The sequence below is a fragment of the Passer montanus genome, unplaced genomic scaffold (assembly GCF_014805655.1).
Source record: "Passer montanus isolate IOZ18808 unplaced genomic scaffold, ASM1480565v1 scaffold28, whole genome shotgun sequence".
Taxonomy (NCBI): Eukaryota; Metazoa; Chordata; class Aves; order Passeriformes; family Passeridae; genus Passer; species Passer montanus.
In genome coordinates, this window is record NW_024367483.1 from 3,053,983 (window position 1) to 3,076,603 (window position 22,621).

Below are 22,621 nucleotides of genomic sequence, written 5' to 3' on the forward strand. Positions count from 1 at the left end.
CTGGCTGTGGAGAAAAACTTCGTTTCTGGACATTGATGTTCAGAGGGCAGGATTGAATCAATAAACCTCAGATTCAAGGCTACCTCTTCACCTGCAGGATGCCAGTTTTTGAAAGCTTAAATTCTTTTCTAGACTTGAGCATTGTTATTGAAAATTAGAGGAGGGGGGGAACCCCCAACACAGACGCAGAGAGAGGATGAAATTTGCAAACGTGATTATGCAGGACCTGCTCTAAATCGGCTTATTGCTGTTTTATGATGGCAAGCAAGCAGTCACAGAAGCCAGGGTGATTGGCCTTGCCATGTGTGCATGCTGCTGGTAACTCAATAACCGATGAACACCCACCGTGGTCTCCAGACCTCGAGCCTTTGATGTAGCAACAAACAAGATAGATTGCTGTAATTTATCTGGCCCCTGGAGGGCTGTGCTGGTAATGTGCCATGAGCCCAAGGGCCAGCCATCCATAATCTGTGTAAAAATACGGCGGATCGCCGTCGCCGTGCTGCGGGGCTGGCTTTGTTTTGTGCCTCACGCCTTTGCCTCTGTGCAGCCGGGGCACTGGGCCCTGGCTTCAGAGCCAGGGGCACTGAGCTTTGGTGTAAAGTGCCCGCTCCTTCCATTAACCTTAATTGGGTTTGTTATGTGCTACATGCACACCTTGCAAATTGGCTTGGGAAGGCAGTGCCGGAAACCTGATATTTCTCAGTGGGCCTTTATGAGAGAGAATGGAGAAGGTGTGCTGGGTTTGAGGAAGAAGAAGGGAGTTTAGTACCAGCTGAAGCCTCTGGCAGATTTGCTGATGGAGGATGAGTGCCTGGGGTGTTGGAGTTGGGTGGCCCAGCAGCCAAAGGAGAGGGAGTGTAGCCCCCTGGCCTCTCTCCATGGGGTGATAAGTTGGAAAGTAAAAGTACTGAAAACAAAGACCTGTCACCTTGAGTTTCTGATTTGTTACTGCGTGGTGCATTGCCCTTTCACGCCTGGGTTCTTACCGCTTCCAAACAAGGGGTTTGTGTTACCTCAGAGCTAGTTCTTTCATGGGATGTTTATTAAAACACTTGGAGTCAGCAAGAATTCTACAATGTGACTCGGGTGGAGCCTGATGTGCGAATGTAAAATGGGCTGTGGGGCTTGCTTTGTCCAGGGATGTACCTGTGTGAGGTGTGGGGGTTGCCTGCTGGTCAGTAACGCTGGGCTCCTCTCCTCCCCCAGGCATGGCGCTGGCCCAGCGGCAAGTGACGGTGCAGCAGGGCCCCCTGTACCGCACGGAGGGGTCCCACGTCACCCTGTGGTGCAAGGTGAGCGGCTACCAGGGCCCGGCGGAGCAGAACTTCCAGTGGTCCATCTACCTGCCCTCGGCCCCCGAGCGGGAGGTGCAGATCGTCAGCACCGTGGACCCCTCGTTCCCCTACGCCATCTACACGCAGCGCGTGCGCGGCCGCGGCATCTTCGTGGAGCGGCTGCAGGGGGACGCCGTGCTGCTGCACATCACCGAGCTGCAGGAGCGCGACGCCGGCCAGTACGAGTGCCACACGCCCAACACCGACGAGAGGTACTTCGGCAGCTACAGCGCCAAGATGGACCTCGTGGGTAAGCTGTGCTGCGTGGCTGGGCCGGTGGGGTGGCAGAGCTTTCCGCCCCACATGTGCGGTGTGGTCTGCCAGATAAATACCTGTCACCGCGATATTTTTATGAAAACCCTTTGCTAGGATTTTTCTCCTATTCTAGCTGAGAAGCCTCAGAAAAGAAATGTAAACAACTATCTGATGGCTGTGGAATGTGGTCTGGACATTGTTTACCAACAGGTGCATCTGTGATTTTTCCATGTGAATTGTTTCTACTTAATAACCAATCAAAGATGCAGCTGTGTTGGACTCTGAGAGTCACGAGGTTTTGTTTCCATTCCTTTCCTATTCCTTTCGAGCTTTCTGATGGATCCTTTCTCTCTATTCTTTTTAGTATAGCATTTTAATATAATATCATAATATAATAAATCAGCCTTCTGAAACACGGAGTCAAGATTCTCCTCTCTTCCCTCGTCCTGAGACCCTCGAACACAACCATAAAAATCCTGTGAGGGAGAGCGGGTGGCACAGTGGTGTGAATTGCAGGAAATCAAGGTATAGAGGCACAGGAAATAGTGAGCTTTCTTCACTAATAAGGCCTTTATAAAAATGAGATAGCAGGCAGCACGGCTGGGCAGAGGAACGTTTGAAGCCATGGCTGAAAGCAAGACAGACGTGGGACTGATTTACAGAGAGGGAAGGGAGCAGGGAGTCTGTCAGATGGCACAAGTCACAGACCACAGAGCTGCTTGCCAAAGGTGGTAAAATAACTGAGCAGGGAAGAGAGGAGTAGTAATGAGCAGCAGATAAAAGGGAACAGGAGAGATGGTCATCATCAGGCTCTTACAGCAGTGCTGAGTACGTCCTGAAACCACTGAGCAGATTGAGCTGTCTGTAGATGAGTGTGGAGAAGCTGGTTTGGGAATTATTTTTTTGGGGGTTTGTGTTAGAAAAATCAAAAACAGGTACTTTAAAATCTGGAGTATTTCCATGGCACCTCTTTGACTAGATGATTTGACCTTTTCAAGCTTCTGCTTGCTTTCTGTATCTCAAAGCAGTATTTGAAGTGTCTAACTCAGCTAACAGCAGTCAAATAGCTTCCATCCAACTCTTTGGCTGAAAAACTACTAAAAGAGTTCCTGTGCAACACAGACACCCCTCTAGCAAATTCAAGCCCACAGACAGCAAGCAGGCTTGCTTTCCTTAGGTGTCTGTGAGGCTGCAGCTTGGAAACCACTTTGACATTATCCAGCCCGTGGTGGTGTCACTGGTTCAGGCTGTGTTGACACAAGAAATCCAGTGTGAAAGGAGCCAGGATATGATTGCAATCACAATAGCCTTCCTTTGGGTTGAGCTTCTTGCCTCCAGCCCAGCCACTCTCCCAGGTGAGGATCCACAGCATGGGTGTAGGTGCTTATTTAGGTGCCTTTTTTGCCATCTGATGTTCACGAGTGGTTGGGGGGTAGATGCCTGAGTATTCCATTTTTTATTTGCAGGTCTGTAATTTGCTTTAGGTGTCCGGATTTGCAGTTCCCAGTGCAGTTTAAACAAGACTGAGTCAGCACTGCTTTTGTTAAGTCACCTTGGGGAGTGAAACCCATTGAAACCAACACCCACTGAAAAAACGTGCCTGGGGACAGGGTGGGGTTGGATGGGTTCTGGGTGGCTCTGCCAAAGAGCTGGAGCTGAGCACAGTCAGCATATCCTGTGGCTGGGCAGTGGGAAGCTCCTCCACTGCTCTCCCAAGAGTTTGGGAGCCATAGCTGGGTTGATCTGGTTTTGCTCTGTCCTTCCCTTTCCACAGCTACAAACCAGTAAGATTTGGGAGTCTGTAGACACCCATGAACAGTGCTTGGAGGACATTGGCTTTGGGGCTTACATGTGTCAGAGATACTCAAGAAAATTGATCTAAAGTAACTTTAGTGGATTAGTTAAATCACATTATGCCCCTTCATGGATGTTTGCACTCAGGATTTTGAGCCCTAATTTGGTTTAGCTTAATTCATTTCGGAAAATTCACTTTGGAAATGACTTAGGGTCACTTGCATTTTGAGCATGTGCATCTGTGTAGGTTCCCTTCTGTGGGTTAGCCAAACTCCTGACAGAAACTGTATTTTTCAGAGTGCTTCCAGCAATGACCTGTAGACAGAATGCCCTTACAGAGAGCCTTCCTTCTGCCTCTCATTTATGGGAAGTGGTGCTGACTTCAACTTTGTTGGACCCTGAAGTCCTTCTGGGGAAATGGGCTCCTCTCTGCAGAGCTGGGCAGATCACAGGTCCTTTCTGTTTTCCTGTCTCAGCTATAGGTTGGGGTTTTTCAGGCTGATTTTGTTTCTGCAGACAGTATGCAAGAAGAGGTACAGAAAAGAGTTACTGTTCTCATTTTCTCTGAAAAAGAACCAAACTTTTTTTTCCAGTTATGAATCCAGTTATGAAATTTTAATTGACTCATTAGATTGAGTGGTTCTTTTCTGGCAGCAGCAAAGCCTGAAGGGAGACAGGTTTGTTAGCATCTCTATTCTCTCCACTTATGTGTGAAGTGGATGGCTTTGAAGCAGTGTTGATTTTAGGCTTGCTGCTCTGGGACCTTGGAATTGTTGTGTCCTGTGGTTTGAGGAGAGAGCTGAAGGAGAAGTTTCTCCTCTTTTCCACCTACATGATACAGCCCTGTGACAGGGGAGCTGCTTGGGACACTGGTGCAGCAGCACGTGGGGCTGCTGTCTGCAGTGGGGCATTTCAGCTTGCAGTGCAGCAGCTGGGATGTGCTCTGCTCCTGGTGAGCATTGTTGAAGGCTGTGTCTCCAGGGCTCTGAGGCTGCTAAAAAATAATCTTATCAGCTTCAGAGACATGCCAGTTTGGCTTGAAAATCCAGCAAGCATGGGTAGTTGTCCCTCTGCCATTATTAATGTCACTGCTTCAGATTCCTTTTCCCTCACTGAGACTTTGGCCACAGTCTAGCACTGCTTTGAGGACCTGATGTCTGTGATGGCCTGGAGTAAGAAGTGCTCCCCAGGCACTCTGTGGGACTCTTATCTGAATTTTAGGCATGCAACACAAGTGCTAATCTCACTGAAGCTAGGAATGAGGCCAGTCATGTGGTTCAAAGGCCTTCTGCCATTCGAGCATGTGTACCAAAGCTTAATCTTCTTCACCAGTCTTAAATTGCTTCAAAAACAAGCCTTTCTGTGTCTTACTGCTTCTCTTCTCATCCCCCTCTGAGCTGCATCTTTGGGATGATGGAGTTATGCCTTGGCTGTGAGATGTGTTAGGAGAAGAATTCAGGACATCTCAGACTGAGTTTCAGGTGCTGAGTGAGGTGGGATTAAAAAAAAAAGAAGGGGTACAGCTCTTCAGAATGTTGTGGATCCATGGCCTTGTGACTGATGTATGGAAAAGGATTAGCCCATGTACAAAGTCTGCAACTCCGTTGTTTGCCTTCACATTTTAGTTCCCTGAGACTGACGCAAAATTGCTGAGACTAGTTCATGCTCTTTTACTCAGGGTGGCAGGAAAATATTTTGGAAGATCTCATGAGTTGTCTGCCACCCATTTAACACCAGACTCAGTGCCTAAAGTAGATGTCCAGGCAACATCTGCCATCAGAAGGCAGAAAAAGACAAATCTAGAGAGCAGTCCATCTTTGTTTAAATTAAGTGCATAGTTCTCTCTGTTGACTAGAGAGAGATCTTACATGTTAGACTTGAGGTAGGCACTAGTGGCTGTAAACTTGTCTGCTTTTGGACACTTGCCCTATCAGGCTTCTAAGCAACTGGTGGGAATTTTGACTTTGTGGTTGAATTGGGAAGACAGTTGAGTGTATTGAAGAGGGGAGTTACAAAATTTAAATGGGGCTGATTAAATCATGGATCTGGGGACAATGCACACAGTTGTATTGGAGTTCTGCTTGTTGCTGGCTATATGTACTTTTTTTTAAGAAGTTAAGAGACAGCAAAGAATTTGCAGGTGAAGGAAAGCAGCACCCCAGAAGCACTGCATCACCACTGACAAGACAGAAGTATTTTCCAGGTTGGCATCGGAATTATCTCTTAACTCTTGAAATATGGGCAGAAGAGGAGGTTTCTGCACAGTAATTTAGTTGGTGAAGCTGCAGGAGTGCTATGCAAATTGAGGTGCTGGTTTGTGCTTCTCCTGTTGATGGGTAAACTTGTGTTTTGCTGCAGGGTAGAACTGAGCACATGGCAATTCCTTCAAAGAGCGTGAGTCACTGCAAATTTGTACTCCACTGTATCTCTGCGATGAATTGTTTGTGTGCCTGTACCCTCGCTTAGATAACAGTGAAGAGGCCCAGGTCTAACCTCTTCAGAAGTTTCAGACTTTTATCTCAGTGTTTTTTCATCTGTGCTCCCAAAAACGTTGAGATCTTTTTCAGAGTAAGTGATTTGAGGGAAGAAATCTAGCTTTGAGGTTTTTCTTAAACAGGTAGTGATAGAGCGGGAGAAAGGTTTCAAAGCACTTGAGGAGGTGGCAGGTCTTTTAGTCTTTATTTTGGGGGAAGCAGCTGTACGGCATCAATCCTAAACAAGTTAAAGCAGAAAAATGAAAGGGGTTTGGATGGGAGGAGACCACAGTCCCCACGGTACCACAGGCTGGGAAGAAGCAATGTCAGTGCAGACTTGAGAAATGAGGAGCACTCAAACGCAGCTGCCTTTGCAGTGGGCAGGGGCTGCTGTGCAGCTGCTGGTAGTGCCTGCAGGGATGGTCACCAGGACCTTCTTCCAGCCAGGCTTAGGTCACAGAGGGCAGAGAGGCTAGGTGCTATTCAGTGTCAGCCTGGTCACACTTTGGCTCTCTGCTGTTTCTCACTGGTCTCATCCTGCCTGGGTGTGTTGGTGCCTTGGCCTCTGCCCTGTTCTCCTGTGTCCTGCATTACCTGTGATGGCTCCCAGGGGCTCTGTGTGTTTTGTTGCTGGTAGCCCCATTGTAGTGGAGTTTCTACACCGTGCCAAGCTTGGGAGTTGGTGGAGGGCAGGGGCGCTGATGGGTGAAGAGCCATCTGCATCTCTGCCTGAGGTCAGGGCTGGCTGTGGCTCTGCGTGGTGGGGTCTTGTCTCCTAATGCTCCCAAGGCACTTGCAGCTCTCTGCAGACCAGGACTTGGTCCATGGGCACTTAGACCATGCCTTTAGGAGTTGTCTCAGGATGCCCTGTGTCCTGCAGCTGTGGCATGTAACTGTGTGGCCACTTGCAAGCCCGTGGCTGGGACAGGGTGGACACGTGTAGGGTGTGTCTGAGAGGCTTTGGTGACATGGGAGGTGGAAGAAAGGTTTAAGCAGGCCAGACACTTAGCACTAGAAAGAAGGGAGCTGTGTGTGACTCAGACAAGCCTTCAAGAGAAGAAAGCAGGTCTCTTTTGTTGAACTTGCCACCAAAAGCCTCCAGGATCTCTCTGCTGTGTGAAAGAGTATAGCGGGCAAGAAAAAAAAAAAAGGAACTTTTATTTTCCCATACCAGCTGCTGCTGCTTGTTGCCAGCAGCTTCCCTTCTTCTTTGTCAAGTGCTGCCATACGTGATCTGTCAGTGCACAGAGCAGAGGGAGAAAGTCACGTCACAGTTGGATTTGGGAGAGCACACTCTGCTCCTGGCAACCTGGCTGAGAGCAGCCACTTCTCTCCATGTGGGGCACGTGGACCTTGGTGCCTGCTGGTTTATTCCAGCTGTCAGCAGGGCAGAAGGTGGCTTTGCTTGAGGCAGGTGTCGAGGAGAGAGATGGCAGTCTCAGAGACAAGGACCCACCAGTTTTGATAGAAGTCTTTGGGGGCTCTCCTTTCTGTGCTGCATTTTTCTTCTTTTTCTTCACCTGAGAGACAGGGCAAAGTGTTTGTCACTGTACTTGAGTGAGCAGCTTGTGTCCTGGGGAGACCAGGCTTTTTGCAGATGAGCAACAGCAGGGCAAAAATCGAAATAAGCAGTTCAGCCTGTCCTGGAAGGTTGCAAAGGCCTCATCTCTGGAGGTTTTCAAGACCTGACAGGATCAAGCTGTGAGTGGCTGTGTCTGACCTTACAGCTGACCCTGCTTGACCCTGTAGCTGCACCACAGACCCCCAAGGTCCCTTCCACCCTGAATTGTCCTGTGATGAGCTACTTAGCTGCACTGCAGAAAGGAACCACTGTTAGGCAGCATTTTGGGGGGTTGGTGCTAAATAAAGGAGTTTGGAGGGTCAGAGGTAAATAATGCCATAACATTGGTGATCTCAACCAGGTGAGAACACCAAGGACCTATTTTACATCCCCAAATTCTATTTTTTTTTCTGGTATATTTTTTATATTTCATATTGTTCTTATTTCTCTAGTGAGGTTGCAGGAGTTTGTCTCTATTGTGCTCTGGTGTATGAAGGTAGAACTTGGAAATCCTTAGCACAGATGTCCTAATCTCTCGTAGTCTGTCTCAGCAGCTTGGCTACCTCCATGAAACATGTGTGTGCCTTATCTGGCCAAGCTGTGCGAGTTAACCAAAGTGAGATGCCAGGATTGGTGTTGTGCTGTGTGAGTTACATTCATCTTCGCCTGTTTGGGCTGTGCTTGTTGCAGTAATTAGCTCCCCAGAGGAGCAAAATGTCCTTCACTTTCAAATTACCCTTTAGCTGGCATTAAAAAGGGATTTTTTGAAAAAAATCAAATGCCTTCTTATAGGTGGTCCTTTGCAACTAGACACAGGGTATTTTGTTCTTACTGTCCTCCTTTACATGCCTAATTCTCTCTGTAGTAACCTTCACAAAATAATTGACCTATGGTCCTCTGCTTTTTCTTTCTGTTCCTGCTATGGATGGAAAGGAAGTATTTGTCTGTTAATGGGGGAGGAGTGGGGAGGGGTAAACATATTTACCTCTGGCAGCTCCTGTGGCCAGAGCCTGGGGAATTGCACCTGGTTTGGATGCTACAGGCATACATTCTGCCCTGTTATGCTGCCAACTTGCTGCATGTCCCTGGATATGGTGCAATCCATCTCCCTCACCATTTATCCAGCTGGTAAAATTAGGGATAATAGCACACAAGCTTTTCACAAAGTCTATGCTAAATAATTGTGATGGGCTTTGAGCTCCTCAGATAGCGGGAGTTAAAAACAAAGGCTTACATTTCAGCTCTGCCTGGTAATAATGCTGAATAGGATTCATCTCCTGTCCTGCTTAGTCATTTCTGCTATCTTGAAAGTGTAGCTGCCTGAGCTCACCCAGTTTTCCCCTGGCAGAGGCTGTGAGGCTGATAGGCACTGCCAGACTGGGGGGCCGTGGGCAGGGACGTGGGAGCCCGGCACAGGAACCCTGTGCTTTAGTCATGTACAGTCTGGCAGTGAATTCCATGGGCTGGTTATTCCCTGTGCTTCCTGAACCACTCTTTTGTAGACAGCAGTCAGGTTAGAGCTGATGGCTTTTAACAGAAATCTCTGTGCATGCCCTCGCATAGTGGGACAGGGCTCACTCCTTTGTGTGTCTCTCTCATCCCATGTTTCTGTGTTTTCCTGCTAAACACTTCCAGTTATTCCTGTTTCATTGCAGTGTGCTATCTCCTATTCTTTCCTGTTGGAGTTGCTTGCCTTGTTTTTTTCTTTCTTATTGTTGTATTACATTGCATCACTTCTGTACCTCTGGATGTGCAGGAGAAATGGAACAAATGGTGGGCAGTCTGTGCCTAAAAAATGGGTAATCCATTGTATCCACTCCTTTGTGTCTTTCTGCAGTTTTTTTCTTCCCCTCCCTCGCCTTTCTGCCCTGTCCCTCAAAACCTCAAGCAACTTGGTGGCATGACATGCTTTGTGGGAAGGGCTCTCACTTGGGGATCTGATTCTTTCTTTCTTTTTTTTTTTTTTTAATGCCATCCACCTACCCATTTCTCAAAAACCTGGCATTAGACACATTTGGAACATATCCCTGTATTCCATATGTTTTTTCTGTATTGTCCCCTTTGAGGCAGAGGTACTTTTTTAAATTTAGCTAGCATGTGGAGAGCAATTACAATGAGAATATCTGTCCTTTTTTGGACATACCTGTGCACTTGTACTGATGCACTGTAAGAAAAAAAAATGTATTCTAAAAGCCACTTCTAAAAATGTAAATTAATACAGCCTCAGGCAATTGCACGGCCCTCTGCTCACAGATCTGGGCTTGTCTTTAAAATGAGCCCTCTTGCTTCCAGACTTTGTACATCCCTTCCTTGTCAGGAAGGCAGGTGTGGAGCCCTGAATGCTGACTTGCCTTCAGACTGTAAAGAGCTGCAGTGTTTTGCTTGGGTGGCTTTCTGTGCAGCGCCGAGCCTGAATCGTAACATCAGGACAGTCAGCTGAAATGATCTTTGAAAACTAAGCAGCCTTTCCTCAAAAAGCCTCTTTTCTGAAGGCTCCCTCCAGTCTGCTCTCCAGGCGTGTCTGGCTCCTCTCAGGCATCCCTCAGGGTGATGGGAATGTGGCATTTGCTCCTTGCTGAGCCCTGTGCCTCCTCAGTGCCAATGCGGCTGCAGGGCTTGGGGTCCTCTGCTGCCCTGAAAGGAATTGCTGAAAACACAACCCTGCTCAGACCATGTCTTCTGTTTGCTTCTCCTGCTGGCTCTTCCCATGTGCTTTGCCCAGTTCTGATAAAATGAGGTGTTTGGTAATCATAATTGCTGTGTTTTATAAGATGCCTTTCAGTCTTTCCCCCTGAGTAGAGGGACTGGTGACATAGACTAGTTTTGTATATTGACATAATGTGCTGAGAAGAGGTAAAGGATGCAAAGGATAGAAGAATCCTTAGTCAGAGATCCTGGTGCATCTGAAGACCAGCTCTACCACCAGGGGTTGCTCAGCATCCTGGGTTCAAGCCTGGAGCAAAAGGTTGTCTGGTGTTGAAACAGTTTAGTGCTATCTCCCATCCTGAATTCAGCATTTCCTCCTGATGTTGTCTGGGCAGTCCCAAACCCTTTTTTCTCTCCCCCCCAAATGGCTACTTTTTCACTATATGCACAACTAAGAGAAGCTCTGAAATACAAGACAAAAATGACTGCACACAAAAGGAGAGCCAGAAGGAGCTGGGCTGGGTTGGATGAGCAGGTGGTGGAGCCAGCAGGATGCAAAGTGGGATGGGCAGAGCCTGGTACCTGCCTCCCACCTCCTGTGCACTCGGCAGCTTTCCAGGGGCTGGAGGGGAGCTCAGGGACACCCATCTCTTCTTCCACCTGCACCTCCCCACCAGTGCTGGCTACTGAGCAGCCAGCACGGCCTGTGGCTCCCTGGCATGGGGACCCTCTCCCAGTGTCACTGGCAGAGCCTGCTGGCATTTCTGGCAGCTTTTTTGGAGAGCCTGGTGGCGGGGGAGAGGCTGAGAGTGTGCAGGTTCTGTGTCTCAGACAGGGAGAGCGAGGGCTGTGGGCGCAGCTGGTGACATATGGCACCCGTCCCCTGCCTTAGCGATTGCTCAGTGAACTCTGAAAGTGGAATATGGTCCCCGTGGCTCCAGCCAGCTGCAGCACTGAGAAATCCTGCAATGGAGCGGCCCCTTATTCGATTACCGCCGAAAACTTCGCGTTCCACGTTGACTGTTTTTCCTGCTGTGCTTCCCTGGGGAGGTTTTTGCTGTGTTTACTCTTCCTCCCACTCTTCTTTCTTTCTTTTTTTTTTTAATTTGTTTTCCCTGGAGGATTGTTTTATTTGTTCTTTAATTCCAGCCCCTCAGACTTGGTTGCTCTGCACTTGTGTTGCTCTGCTGCCCTGAGAGGCAGGGGCAGCTGTTTCTGCTGTTGATGCTGATGCTTTCCTTGAGTTCTCTTGGAGAACAAGCAGGTCTGGTGATGAACAGCAGAGTCTTCGTGTAGGAAAGGATGAGTGCAGTGCCCATTGCTCAGCTCTGTGCCACAAAGTGCTCCCTGTGGTGTGGATGTACATCTTGTTGAAAAATTGCAAAACCAACAAAGTGGCTGGTGTTCAGGCAAACTGCAGAGCAGCACAAGTTTCTCCTAGGAGCATTACCAATCTCCATCAGATCCTTTCTGTCATCTCAGATAAGATAGTGCTAAACTTGAAATCCTACTGCTTCTGTCCCACCCCTAGCTCTGATGATTTGGAATCCTTATCTCTAATTAGAGATGTTGCTGTTGAGCATCTGGGGGAAGGGGGAGATGGGAAGATTTCTTTAGGTTTAAAGCTCCAGAGGGTTTCTGCCCTGCTTATGCTACCCAAAGGAGAGGTGGGAAAGGGAAGGCAATTCTTTGGTGGTTTGGAATCCCACAGCAGCCCATTCCTCCTCCTTCAGCCCAAAGCCCTGGCAGGACTGGCCTTTCTCCCCTCTCCTTGCAGCTCCAGGTGGTGCAGGGCTTTGCTTTGTGCTGAGGAGGAGGAAACCTGATCTGCCCTGGGACATAGCTGCCCCTTGGTAGGGAGAAGTTGGGGAGAGAAATTTTCCATCTTGATTCTGTGTCTGCCCTGTCAGTTTAGCCCCCTAACAGTTTTACAATCTTTATCTGATATAGGTTTAAGAGGATTTCCCTGGGCGCAGTGGGATTATTATAAGTCAGAGAGCAGTCTCCAGCTGATATTCCTTCAGCAAGTATTTATTTTAAGTGGGTTTAACAGTATTTAAAAAAAAAACTTTCTGGTTTTTTTTTTTTTTTTTTTTTTCATGGGTTGCAAGTAAATTGTTTGTGCTATCAGAGAAAGTAGAGCCTGAATAAAATGAAGAAATGTATTATTACTTTCCAGGCTGGGGGTGGTGGAAGGAAAGCAGCAGCTGGAGGTGGGGAGGATAGCAGATAAAGTAGTAATGTGGTGGGAAAAGTAACATTATTCATGCAGCACTGATTAGTAATACTGCCAAACAGCTGTTTATAAATGGGAAATGTAATGGGAAGGGGGGCTGCAAGGAACATGAGAGTGCTGCAGGGTCATCATACGAGGAGGGGATGGCTTCTGTCAACCTTTCATCTGCCCCCTGGGGTACCAGGGGCTGTGCTGCTCCATCCCCCAGGAGCACGGGGGGCTGGGGCTGTCCCCTCCACCCTCCCTGGCCCTTGTGGGATGGTGCTCAGTTGTTTTTACACATAACGTGCTCCCCCCGATTTAGGAGTTTCGTGTCACCTTCAGAAAAGAGGAGCAGTGGCGACTTTTGGCTTTGGGAAAGCTGTGCCCGTAGGAGAAAAATCTCCTTTCCAGCCACATGTGGGCTGTTTCTTTATCCTCTTCCCCCCTCTGGCAGGCTTTACTGATGGCAGACGGCTCTGGGGCTGGATGTGTGTGCACGCATCCAGAAGTCGTGCTGTCACAGTGAGAGCCGCCTTCTGGCCACCTGCACCCAGGCTGCATCCTAGTCCTTGGAGCATTTCAGAGGATGCTAATGGAACGGGATTAGTCGCCCCACTTGCCCTTGCCATCAACAAGAGATGCTTCTGGAGAGCCTACAAAGAAAAGCCAGAGCTAACAGGGCAAACCCAAACAAAGGCGCTTTAGAATGCAGAGAGAAGCGTGATTTTTACCCTGAGGAGGCAAGAGGTTGGGCTGCTCTGCTCCCCATTTGAAGTCTGAATGAGCCTCTGCCTTCAGGGATCGTGGATGATGAGTTGGTCCTAATGGGCTGGATGCCCTTCAGTGTCCCTGCTCTGCTTCCTTGACATTGTGGTTCAACATATTGCACCCTTCAGGGCTTTATTCCTTGCTGCTTGAGAGTTAAAATGATAACTTAGGGCTCTCCAAAGAAATGGAGAGCTAGGGATGCCTGCCCTGGGGAAGTGTGTCATGGCAGGCAGGGTTTTCAGGACAGGAATGCCTCTGTGCTAGGCACAGTGTGCTCTGAGCACTTAACTTCCTCAGACCCTGTCATCCTTCATTTTTAGCTGCCTATTCAAGAGAGCAAGATTTTTATGAAGGCATTTCTTACCAAAATCATTTCCTGATTATAACTTGTAATGCCAAACATACAGAGGGTGAGAAGGTTTAGAGGGATCGGTTTTCTTTATGGCATTGTGCTGCTGCATGGAAACAAAGAGATCCAAAAGCAGCAGGTTAACTTAGCAGAGGGTTAAAGTTGGGCTCTGAAAAATTGCACAAAAATTGCATCAGCATGCCACAGATGACCACAGGTGCTCTGGCAGTCTGTTGTCACCTTTTGAGCTCTCTCAGGTGTACTGATGCCACCTGTCCACAGACAGGAGTCCTTGCAGAGCTGCAGGTGATGGTTGTGCCTGACGGGTGCCCCACCTGGCACTGTGGCTGGAAGGGGGGAGCACTGGCACAGCAGTGTTTTCCTGTGGGGAAGGGAAAGTGGCTGGAGAGGTGGCATTATCAGGGGCATGAGTCCATAATTTGGAGAGATTCTTTGCTTTAAAGGAGCTCCTTTGTTGTGGGTGCAGGCCAGAAGGGCTGCCCTGAGAGGGGCAGGTGCTGTGGGGCAAGTGTGGAAGGTGTGCTGTGTCACAGGGATGCTTCCAGTGTCTTATTTCTGCAGATCTTAGGAGCACTGCCCATCATCCAGCCAGCCCCTCTCAAGTGCAACTGCCAGATGAGTGTATAAGCATATCCAGGGAAAAGCAGCCCTTTGCATGAGAGGTTCCTGCCTCCAGGCAGAGTCCTGGGGTGCAGGGTAAGCTGAGCCAAAGATGGAGCCCTTTGGCTGCTGTGGGAGAGGGGATTATGGCACTCCTGCCCTTCCTGAGGAAAGGGAAGGTTGTGGTCATCCCAGTGCTGGACAGTGTGAAGGAGAGAAAATGAAGGCATGCAAGCAGAGAGTGAGTGGGCTGAGGGAGATGGACGTGAGGGGGTTAATAACCAAGCAAAAGGTGAGAGGAGGGAAGAAAGGGAGCAGGAACAGCAGCAATGGGAAAGCGAGATGAAGAAGTAGAAGTGACAGGTGGAAGACCTTGGATGGGAGTTTTTGTTTTGTTAGGAGCAGTGGGGTGTGTAGGTTGGCATCTTGGAGGTACTGAAGCAGGGAGGGCTGAAATGGGGATGACCAGAGAAGGGACTGTGGCTAGAGTGAGTGTTCCTGCTCCCTCCTGCAATGGGAGGAGGTCCCAGAACTGCCAGAGACATGGGTCCGTCTCCATATGGCCTCCTTCTTCAGGGCTTTGTGGGGGCTCTTCCCCTACCGTTTCCATGTGTCCTTCAGGTGCCCTAGATGCTGTTTCAGGCTTTGACTCTGGAGCAGACAATGGGGGTTTCAGTGCTGTCTTCCATCAGGGCTGTCAGGATGCAGTAATTACCTTTGCGCTGCTGCCTCCTACCCTTTATTCCTCTCCCTTTGTGACTGGGATGTCAGAGGCAGTGATGGTGCTTTGAGGAGCTCCTTTTGAAGTGACTTTGTGAGTCACAGGACTGGAGAGCAGTGGGGAGTGAGACGCTGGTGCCCAGCACTCTCAGATCCTTTCAGCTCCCTCGTGTCTGTGGCCAGAGCAGCGTGTCCTGCGTGCCCATCCTCGGAGACACCGGGCTGCTCAGATCTCATCTGCTTAGAGAGCCTCTTGGTGAGGGTTTGGTGGCGATGGAGGCAAGGGGAGAGAAGGAGAGGACACCAGAGGCATGCTGGGCTGGGCAGCAGTGCTGTGGTTTTGGGTTGTGCCCGTGGGGCCGGGCCGAGATGGAGCCTGTTGCTGTGAAAAGCACAGCGCTGGCTCAGGGTGCTGAGCTGCCCCTGGCAGAAGTGGGATGAGTTCCTGCAGGCAGCCCTGTCACAGACCATCAGAGCAGCAAGATGGACTTGCTGTCTCCTGTGGTATGTTCAGGCCACGGGGTGCTCTGGTAGGGCTAAGTTCAGCCGGATAACCGTGGGCGGTTTGCACTAATGAGATGTTTCAGATGACATGTGTGCCCCCAGGAGCCACTGTAGAACCTTCCCTTCCTCAAATCTCTCACTGAAAGGCTAGAAGGTGCTTTCCATCACTGCTAAAGTGTCATGAGTTGGAGCCAGGCACCACAGTCCCAGCCCTATTACTGGTCCACTGAGCTGATGCCCACAGGGCCACCCATCCTGTCCCTTAGTATCTTCTGGTCGAAGTTGACAAGACTGAAATGTGAGTCCTCTCGTTGACTGCCAGGACTTAGCACTGCTGTTGAGCGTTCAGGGATGCTGTGTGGAGCAGCAGGACAGCCAGCCAGGCTGTCTGTGAAACCCCTGTACGCCAGCCAGAGCAGAGCCTGATTAAGCTTATGAAACCTGACAAGATCACAGCCCAAGGTGGTATTGCTGGAGGCTGCTTGACTGGGAACCATGTTCCTGTTGCAGCGGCACGAGCATTAGGGATGTCTCTGGAAGCCTGTCATGACACACAGCTAGCCCCTGAGCAAGGAGCACGTCTCTCACAGCTGTTATCCTGCCAGCAGAGTGCGGGAAGAGCCTGCTCCCAAAAGGAGCACTGCCTGCATCTGCTTGCAAATGAGGAGCTGTTCCTCCTTCTCTGCCATCTTGGCTTGGAATGGATGGTCCCCTGAACAAGTAAATGCTGACCAGGGCACTGCTCTTTTGGCTCTGCAGGTACAGCAGCCCCTCCAGCTTGGCTGGTGTGTGTGTGTCCCCAAAATAATCAGGCTTTGTGACCTGTAAAGGACATCCCCATAGCCCCAGTGCTCCATCAATGGCCTGTGTGTCCCTTTGACCCCAGATGAGGAGCTGCTGCCCGTCTGTCAGGCCATGGCACTCGGTGCCTGAGGTTGCTGTGTGCTGCCTGCTGTAGGTCTGGGAGCTGGCGGAGCAGGGACTGCTGCAGGAGGCTCTGTGCTCTGCTCACCATCAGCTAAAATAAGGTCTGAAGCGCGCTGCATCCTGTGGTACAACCTGGGTGGGAGACTACCTGACTCACCGCCTCTGCCTAGCAGCTATTGCAGGGATCTTCGTGCCACTTGTTGTGGATCTGCATGAAATCAGAGGCTTATATTTCCTAGCAATCAGTATTTCTCACGCAGGCACTGCCCTCGGATTCCTCCTGGTTGGATTTGTGGCCGTCTGGGAGAAGCAGCAGCTTCTTAAACAGACCGGCTCTTACGCCTTTGTTTCCTTCAGCCCCACAGGGTTAATCTCCTTCTTGGCACCTGATTATTTGTTGCTGCAGGGTGTGTGTTTGAAATTCTCATTTAGCTGGCTTTAATCCCCATCTGGGAGCTGTGTCCAGGTCCCAGGGGCTGGGTTAATACCTGAGCCCCCCCTGAGCAGCTCAGTCGCCTCTGCCTCTCCGTGAAGCTGGTGACTCTTGGGTATCCCCGAGGGAGGTACTGAGGTGAATGGACCCCTTCCCAAATGGTTACTAAGCATTCTGTGTTCCTTTGTGAGGCTGGTGAGCATTGGTGTTGCTGGCTTAGCAGCAGGTCTGCTGAGAGGCAGGGATGGAGGCTTGCAGAGCTGTATGGTCAGGTGAGAGATGGAGCTCCCCTTCTGCTCTTGCCATGAGATCCACTCCTTCACCTCTGAGGCACATCAGACATTGACACAGCTGGCAAAAATCGCTGTATGCCCACAAGCCACTAGCTTCTCTCACCCTCCTGCAGCTCCAGCTTTTTGCCTGACACTTCTGCAGGTAGTGGCACAGTCCTTTTCAAACCATTGCTCCATCTTTCTGCCTTCTCCTTCCACCCCAGAGATGCCCACAATGACCTTTTCAGTGTTCCTCTGCCACCTGCTTGCCTTGATGCCTGCTCCAGGCTGTCACCCTGCCATGTGTCCCTCTTCCAGTGTCCTTGCTCCTTTGGGCAAGACCATTCCCAGTGGAGCTCAGGGTGCTCTCTCTCCCAGCCCATGTGCCACCCCATGGGGAAGCGGCTCTGGTCTTCCTAACTCCTGCCATGAGTTACCGGTGGTTTTTTAGGATGCTTGGTTCCCTTTCCCGTTGGCTTTCCCCCTCCAGGTGCTTCTGTCGCTGTGTAAAGAGCTGTCCCAGCACAGAGGAGTGGCTCCCCGCTCGCTTTGTGCCTCTCTCGTGCTGCTCCTTAGGGATCGCAGATGGGGAATGAACGGGAGCGCTCTGAACGCGTGGCACCGTAATCCCTCCCTGCCCCCGCCCCTCTGCCCCCCTTTTTGCAGACATTAGTTTGATTAAAATTGCATGAGCCCACACACGGGTGTGTTTTATTTTATTTATTTGTCTCCTCCTAGTGAGTGACTGGTTTGAGGGCTGCTTTGTGGGAAAGCAGCCAGAGGGATGCTGGGGAATTCGGGGTGGTTTAAAAAACTTTCCCTCTGTGGAGCTCACAGCTGGTGCTGTGGGGCTGGTTGTACTGGTGAGACCTGCTTTTCCTGTGGGATGCCAAACACAGGCACCTCTTCCCAGCAGAGCCTGAGGTCCTTGCTGGTGGTACCTGGGTGTGTGCTGGGCAGGCAGGAGCCCCTTCCAGCGCTGCTGTGGGGCAGCAGCATCTGGAAGGGTGCAGTAGCATTGCTCCAGCAAAACTTCACCCAAGGCTTGCCACATTGCTGAGGGCATCTGCATGGCTGAGGGTGGGTGTGAGCAGCCAGTGTGAAACATAGGCACTAATTCACAGTATAGGTAAAACAAAAATAGATGCATTCTCTTTCAGCCAGGTTTGTGCGCCCAGATTGGCCACAAGTCTACATTACCATTTGAAGCAGCCTTCTGTCTCTTCCAGAAATTGAGAGAAGGCATGAAGAGTTGGATTACTTTGTTCTTCTGCAGCTCTATTCCACTCTGTAAATGCAGTATTTTTGCCAATGCTATGTCAAAACTCCTTGGTGGGCATTTATAATATAGGCTGTCTTACTGCCTCACCCAGGGGCATGTATGGTTCAGCTTTTGCATGTTTTCTCCCATTTTGGGAAAGAAAGACGCTATTTTCTTCCCTTCGGGAGGGTTTACTTTTAATTAAATGTTGCAAAGTGCAGTATGACTCCTGTGAGGGCTCTTTTACACTCCAGGCATGGTTTCCTTGTCTGTATCTTTGCCCTGCCCTCCTTGTGCCTCTATGTTTTTCCCCAGGTGGAACAGTGAGCGAAAGGGGCCAGCAGTTCCCAAATGTGCTTATCCCAGGGCACTGAGTTGCCTGGAGGTTTCATCTTTTCTTCTCATGCACCACTGTGCAGCACAGGGCTCTGGAGAGATGGGCTGGGGTAGCTGATGTCCCAGCCCTGAACTCAGCCCTGAACTCTTCCAGCTCAGCTGCTCTGTCAGGTCTGCAAGCCCGTGCACTTCTAGAAGGTGGAAATGCACTGGGAGCTGTACATTCCCAGCAGGAGATGGCTTGGATGAAATGGTTGTGTAGTGTCTAAAAGGATAGCAAGGTTTCATGCAATAGCAGGACCCTGCTGGGTGCTCTGTGCAAGGGGTTCAGAACCCCATGAGGTCCTGCCCCTCTAAGGCCCGAGGCGCTCCCCACAGCCCTTGCCATAATCTGCTGCAAGATGTGGCCGTCACCTGGTGTCCCCTGGCATGGAGTGCCTTCAGTGACACCACCATGTCCCCCTTCCTTTAGGAGGAGTGGCCCCTCTGTTGGGCAGTGGGACCCTGCAAGTGTCCCTGTCAATGCCACAGGTCTCGCTGCAGGATGCACCAACTCCCAGGTTTGATGGGAGTGTCACCTGCAGGACACAGTTCCCTGGGATTCTTGGGAGTGTGGCTGCTTGCCTTCCCCCATGGACTGGAAATCTTTGCTGGCTGGTTGGGGTTAGCATAACAAAGCATCAGGTGAGAGGGAGGCATTGAATTTCAATAAACCAGCAACTGGGGAATGAAATCTCCTTGCTTCTAATTTGAGCCCAGGCGTCCCTCTTGCTTACCTTGGAGCAAATCTGCTGTAATGCATAGGAAACAGCTCAGCAACTGCAGCTCTGGCTGTCATCGAGGTGCAGGCTGAGGTTTATTAAAGACCTGCAGAGGTCTGTAAAAAAAATTTATGATCTTCTTGGGCTTAGTCATTGCAAGTTAAATATTTGAATAGGTAGGGGCAAGCATTTTGCTGAAATTGGATGATCCCTTTCATATTTATGTTTGGTTACGCTTGCTCTGCGTGTATTGGATGCTTGGCCAGGGGCAGAGAGGGAGGTGAGGGATGAAAGGGACTTAGTACAGAGAGGGGAAAACAGGAGCAGGGAGTGATTAGAATGGAGAAGAAAGCAAAGGAAACTACTGCAGGTTAAAAATAATAACAATTAGGCTGGGGGGAACCAAGAAGAGGCAGCAAAATAAATCGGGGCCTTTGAAGAAAAAAGGGGATAGACAGTGAAGCCTTTTATTAAAATCTAAATGGCTGACTCTGAAGATAAATGAGGTTGCGAAGAAACAATGAAAATAATAAAAAGTGGAAGACAGGAAGGAGGGAAATATTTAAAAGGAAAATGAGAGGTTTTCACAGGTGTGAGCGATTGAGCATGTCAGCAGAGATGCTCTGTAATCTGCTCTAATAATGTGACAGCCACTGGGGGCTTTGGAAAAACAAACATAGCCCAAACCTTGCAATTATTTTCCCAGTGAGGTGAAGTTTCCTGAGTGTGTAAAGCTGATGGTGTCCTCCTTTTGTGTATCTCTGGGCTGTAGGTTACAATCCAGTCTTTCCTTTGTGGGATGTGTCAGGAGCTGCTGCAAGGACAGTAAGCAAAGCCTCTCCCAGGGCACTGCTGGCTTTTGTTCCAGGTGCAGGGAGGCTGGAGAGACAGTGATTCAGTGCTTGCCTGGGGTTCCACAGCCATTTGATCACACCTTGGGAAAATCCTGCCATTTTCCACCCAGAGGTGTTGTGCTGCAGGGGCTGTCTGGTCTGTTTTGCTGTGTCAGTGGAAGTGGTTGGTGATTTTGGGAAAGAAGGACCAGGGCACCCTGCTTGCTAAGGAGGAGCCAACCTCCTGTTGGGCTACTGAGAGGATTTGTAAGGTGGTCACCTGGTTTTGTGTGGGTCCTTGGCACTATGGGAGATTTCTTGTCTTGATAGGACATGGCTCTGATGGACAAAGATGTCAGGCTCTGCTCTGGGGAGGTGTGATGTGTTTGCATTTCTGGGAGGTCAGGTCTGACCCATGGACAGGCAGGTGGAGGAATGTGGGTGCTCCAAACCAGACTGGGGTCTCCAGTGCTGCCCATCTCCATGAGTAGCTGTGCACTGCAAGATGGGGAAGGACTGAGTTCGTTGACCTTGCTTTTCCTCCTTTCCCACTGGAGCAATTTTTTAAGGTGTGCCTGACTCCCGGCAGGGACATTCCTGCTGCCATCCACCAGCTGTGCATGCTTCAGTCCTTCTGTGGAAATAACATTTCCAGGAGGGAGCCAGTGCTTCATAGTTCAGTGGAAAGTCCCGTCTCAAAATCTTCTCTCAGCAGTGTATTGGTCTGCACCTAGGGCAAAACCACAGCAGTCACCACAAGCTCTAGCGGTGGAAAACAGATAGATGACTCTTTTCCTTATAGGAAAAATGTTGAATCACAGGGACCTAATTGCTTAAAATAAATGCAGAAAATAAAAAAAGGTAGGAGGAGACTGGTGGAGGTGAAACTCAGCAAGGAGTGCTGGTAGCCCCTGTTAGGCTGCACATCCACCCACTCTGTCTCTACTGCTGTGTTCAGGGTGAACATGACACATTTCTCGGGGATGAGGCTGCCTCTTACCCACTCTCAGCCTGTGTTTCCACAGGCAAACATCTCGTGGGCCATAGGAAAGAGTTCCCAAGCCAGGCTTACCCAAGCCAGTGGAAGGCTGTGCTCTCGATGTTCTCAGTGTGGTGGTGTGCACCTCAGCAGCTCTGTGGGTAAGGGAGGAGCATTTGCCAGCCTCCTAGGAATTTAATCTTCACATTTTCCTCATATTGTTTCTGGGTACTCTTGGGGGCTGAATTTGCATTGGTGGCATGAAAGGAATTGGCTTTTCACTTTGAACATGTGAGGTAGTGAGTTTTACACTTTGCCTGTGTATCTTTTCCACAGTCTTATTACCCCCACCCCTTTGTGGATACCCTTAAATTCCTGAAATTATCAAGGTGAACTGCATGGATTAAAGTCTGCTACAAATATCTGTTTTAACAGCAAGGCTTAGAGGCTGTATTAGTTTAACTGAAATCACTTAGCGTGGAATTCTCTGGCATAAACCAGACCTTAATAGATCCAGAATGTCTGAGGATGATCGAGTACTCAAATAAACTTGCAATGAATTTCATGGGAAAATAGCTTTCTGTCTCTTTTATATTGTGGTTTTTGTTTGGGTTTTTTTTTTCAGTGATGGCTAGAAGAATGAGCATTTTTCTTAAACAAGGATGTTTGTTTTTGTTTTTTTTTAAATTCTTTCCTTGCTTATTTTGGGGCAGCAGTGTAGAATGTTGCTGTATAGTTTGTTTGGCTGTAGAGAGGTGGCATTTCAAAGAGCCAGGCTAAAAGCTGTTTAGAGCCTCAGGTGTGGCCATCTCTGCTAACAGGCCACAGGTAAGAGAGTGTTTCCCAAAGAATTTCTTTCCTAGGTGTGCCTGTTAATGGGAGCTATAAGAGTCCAACTGGAGCTCCCTTCCCTTATGTATTGATTTCCCCTCTCCCCCATCTGTGCTGTCATGGTTCCACTAGTTCTTCAGTCACCCTTGAGTTTGCCAGGGCACAGGAGACTTGAATACCTAATGTGCTCAAGCAAAGGTTTTAGAATACAAAAAATCCCCACCAGAATAATTATGTGGAAAAAGGAAAAAAAAAAAAACCTTCATACCATTTTAATGTAACAGAAGAAAAGGAACAGTCTAAAGCTCTTCCCTTCCTTTTTGAAGGCTGTGTTTATAGGAATTTAGCTGTGATCTGAAGTATGATAGCCTTCAAAACTGTTCTGCTTTGTTACAGGGAACAAAACAGTGGTAAGCAAGAAGGGAGGATGTGTCCTAGCTATGCCACAAAACAAGGCTCTTGAGTCTACCTTCATTGGTTTTTATTGTTGAGTGGGTCCCTTGTTTTAGACAGGATAGAATTTTGATACCAGTGCTAACTTTGTAGATTTTTATAAAAGAAAGAAGAATAAATGTGGGCAGAAGAACTACTGAAGATTGGTTTCCTGTGGGTTTTGCCTCCTGGTTGAACTGCTAAGTATCTAAAAAAGTGCAGTCACTGCTTTTCCCTGATTGCCATACCCCCATGGTTATTTTCCAGGTGACTTCTTTGGAGTCTAAAGGTGACCAAACATTTAATTGT

At 49.2% G+C, this 22,621-nt stretch overlaps 1 protein-coding gene across 1 annotated transcript in view; it reads left to right on the forward strand.

The window, feature by feature from the left end:
- IGSF3 (immunoglobulin superfamily member 3) overlaps positions 1-22,621 on the forward strand; it is a 115,703-nt gene that overhangs the window by 48,762 nt on the left and 44,320 nt on the right. The window contains exon 3 of the mRNA XM_039713157.1: positions 1,210-1,587. Within this exon, the coding sequence (XP_039569091.1) occupies positions 1,210-1,587 (378 nt within the window). The remainder of the gene's footprint in view (positions 1-1,209; positions 1,588-22,621) is intronic.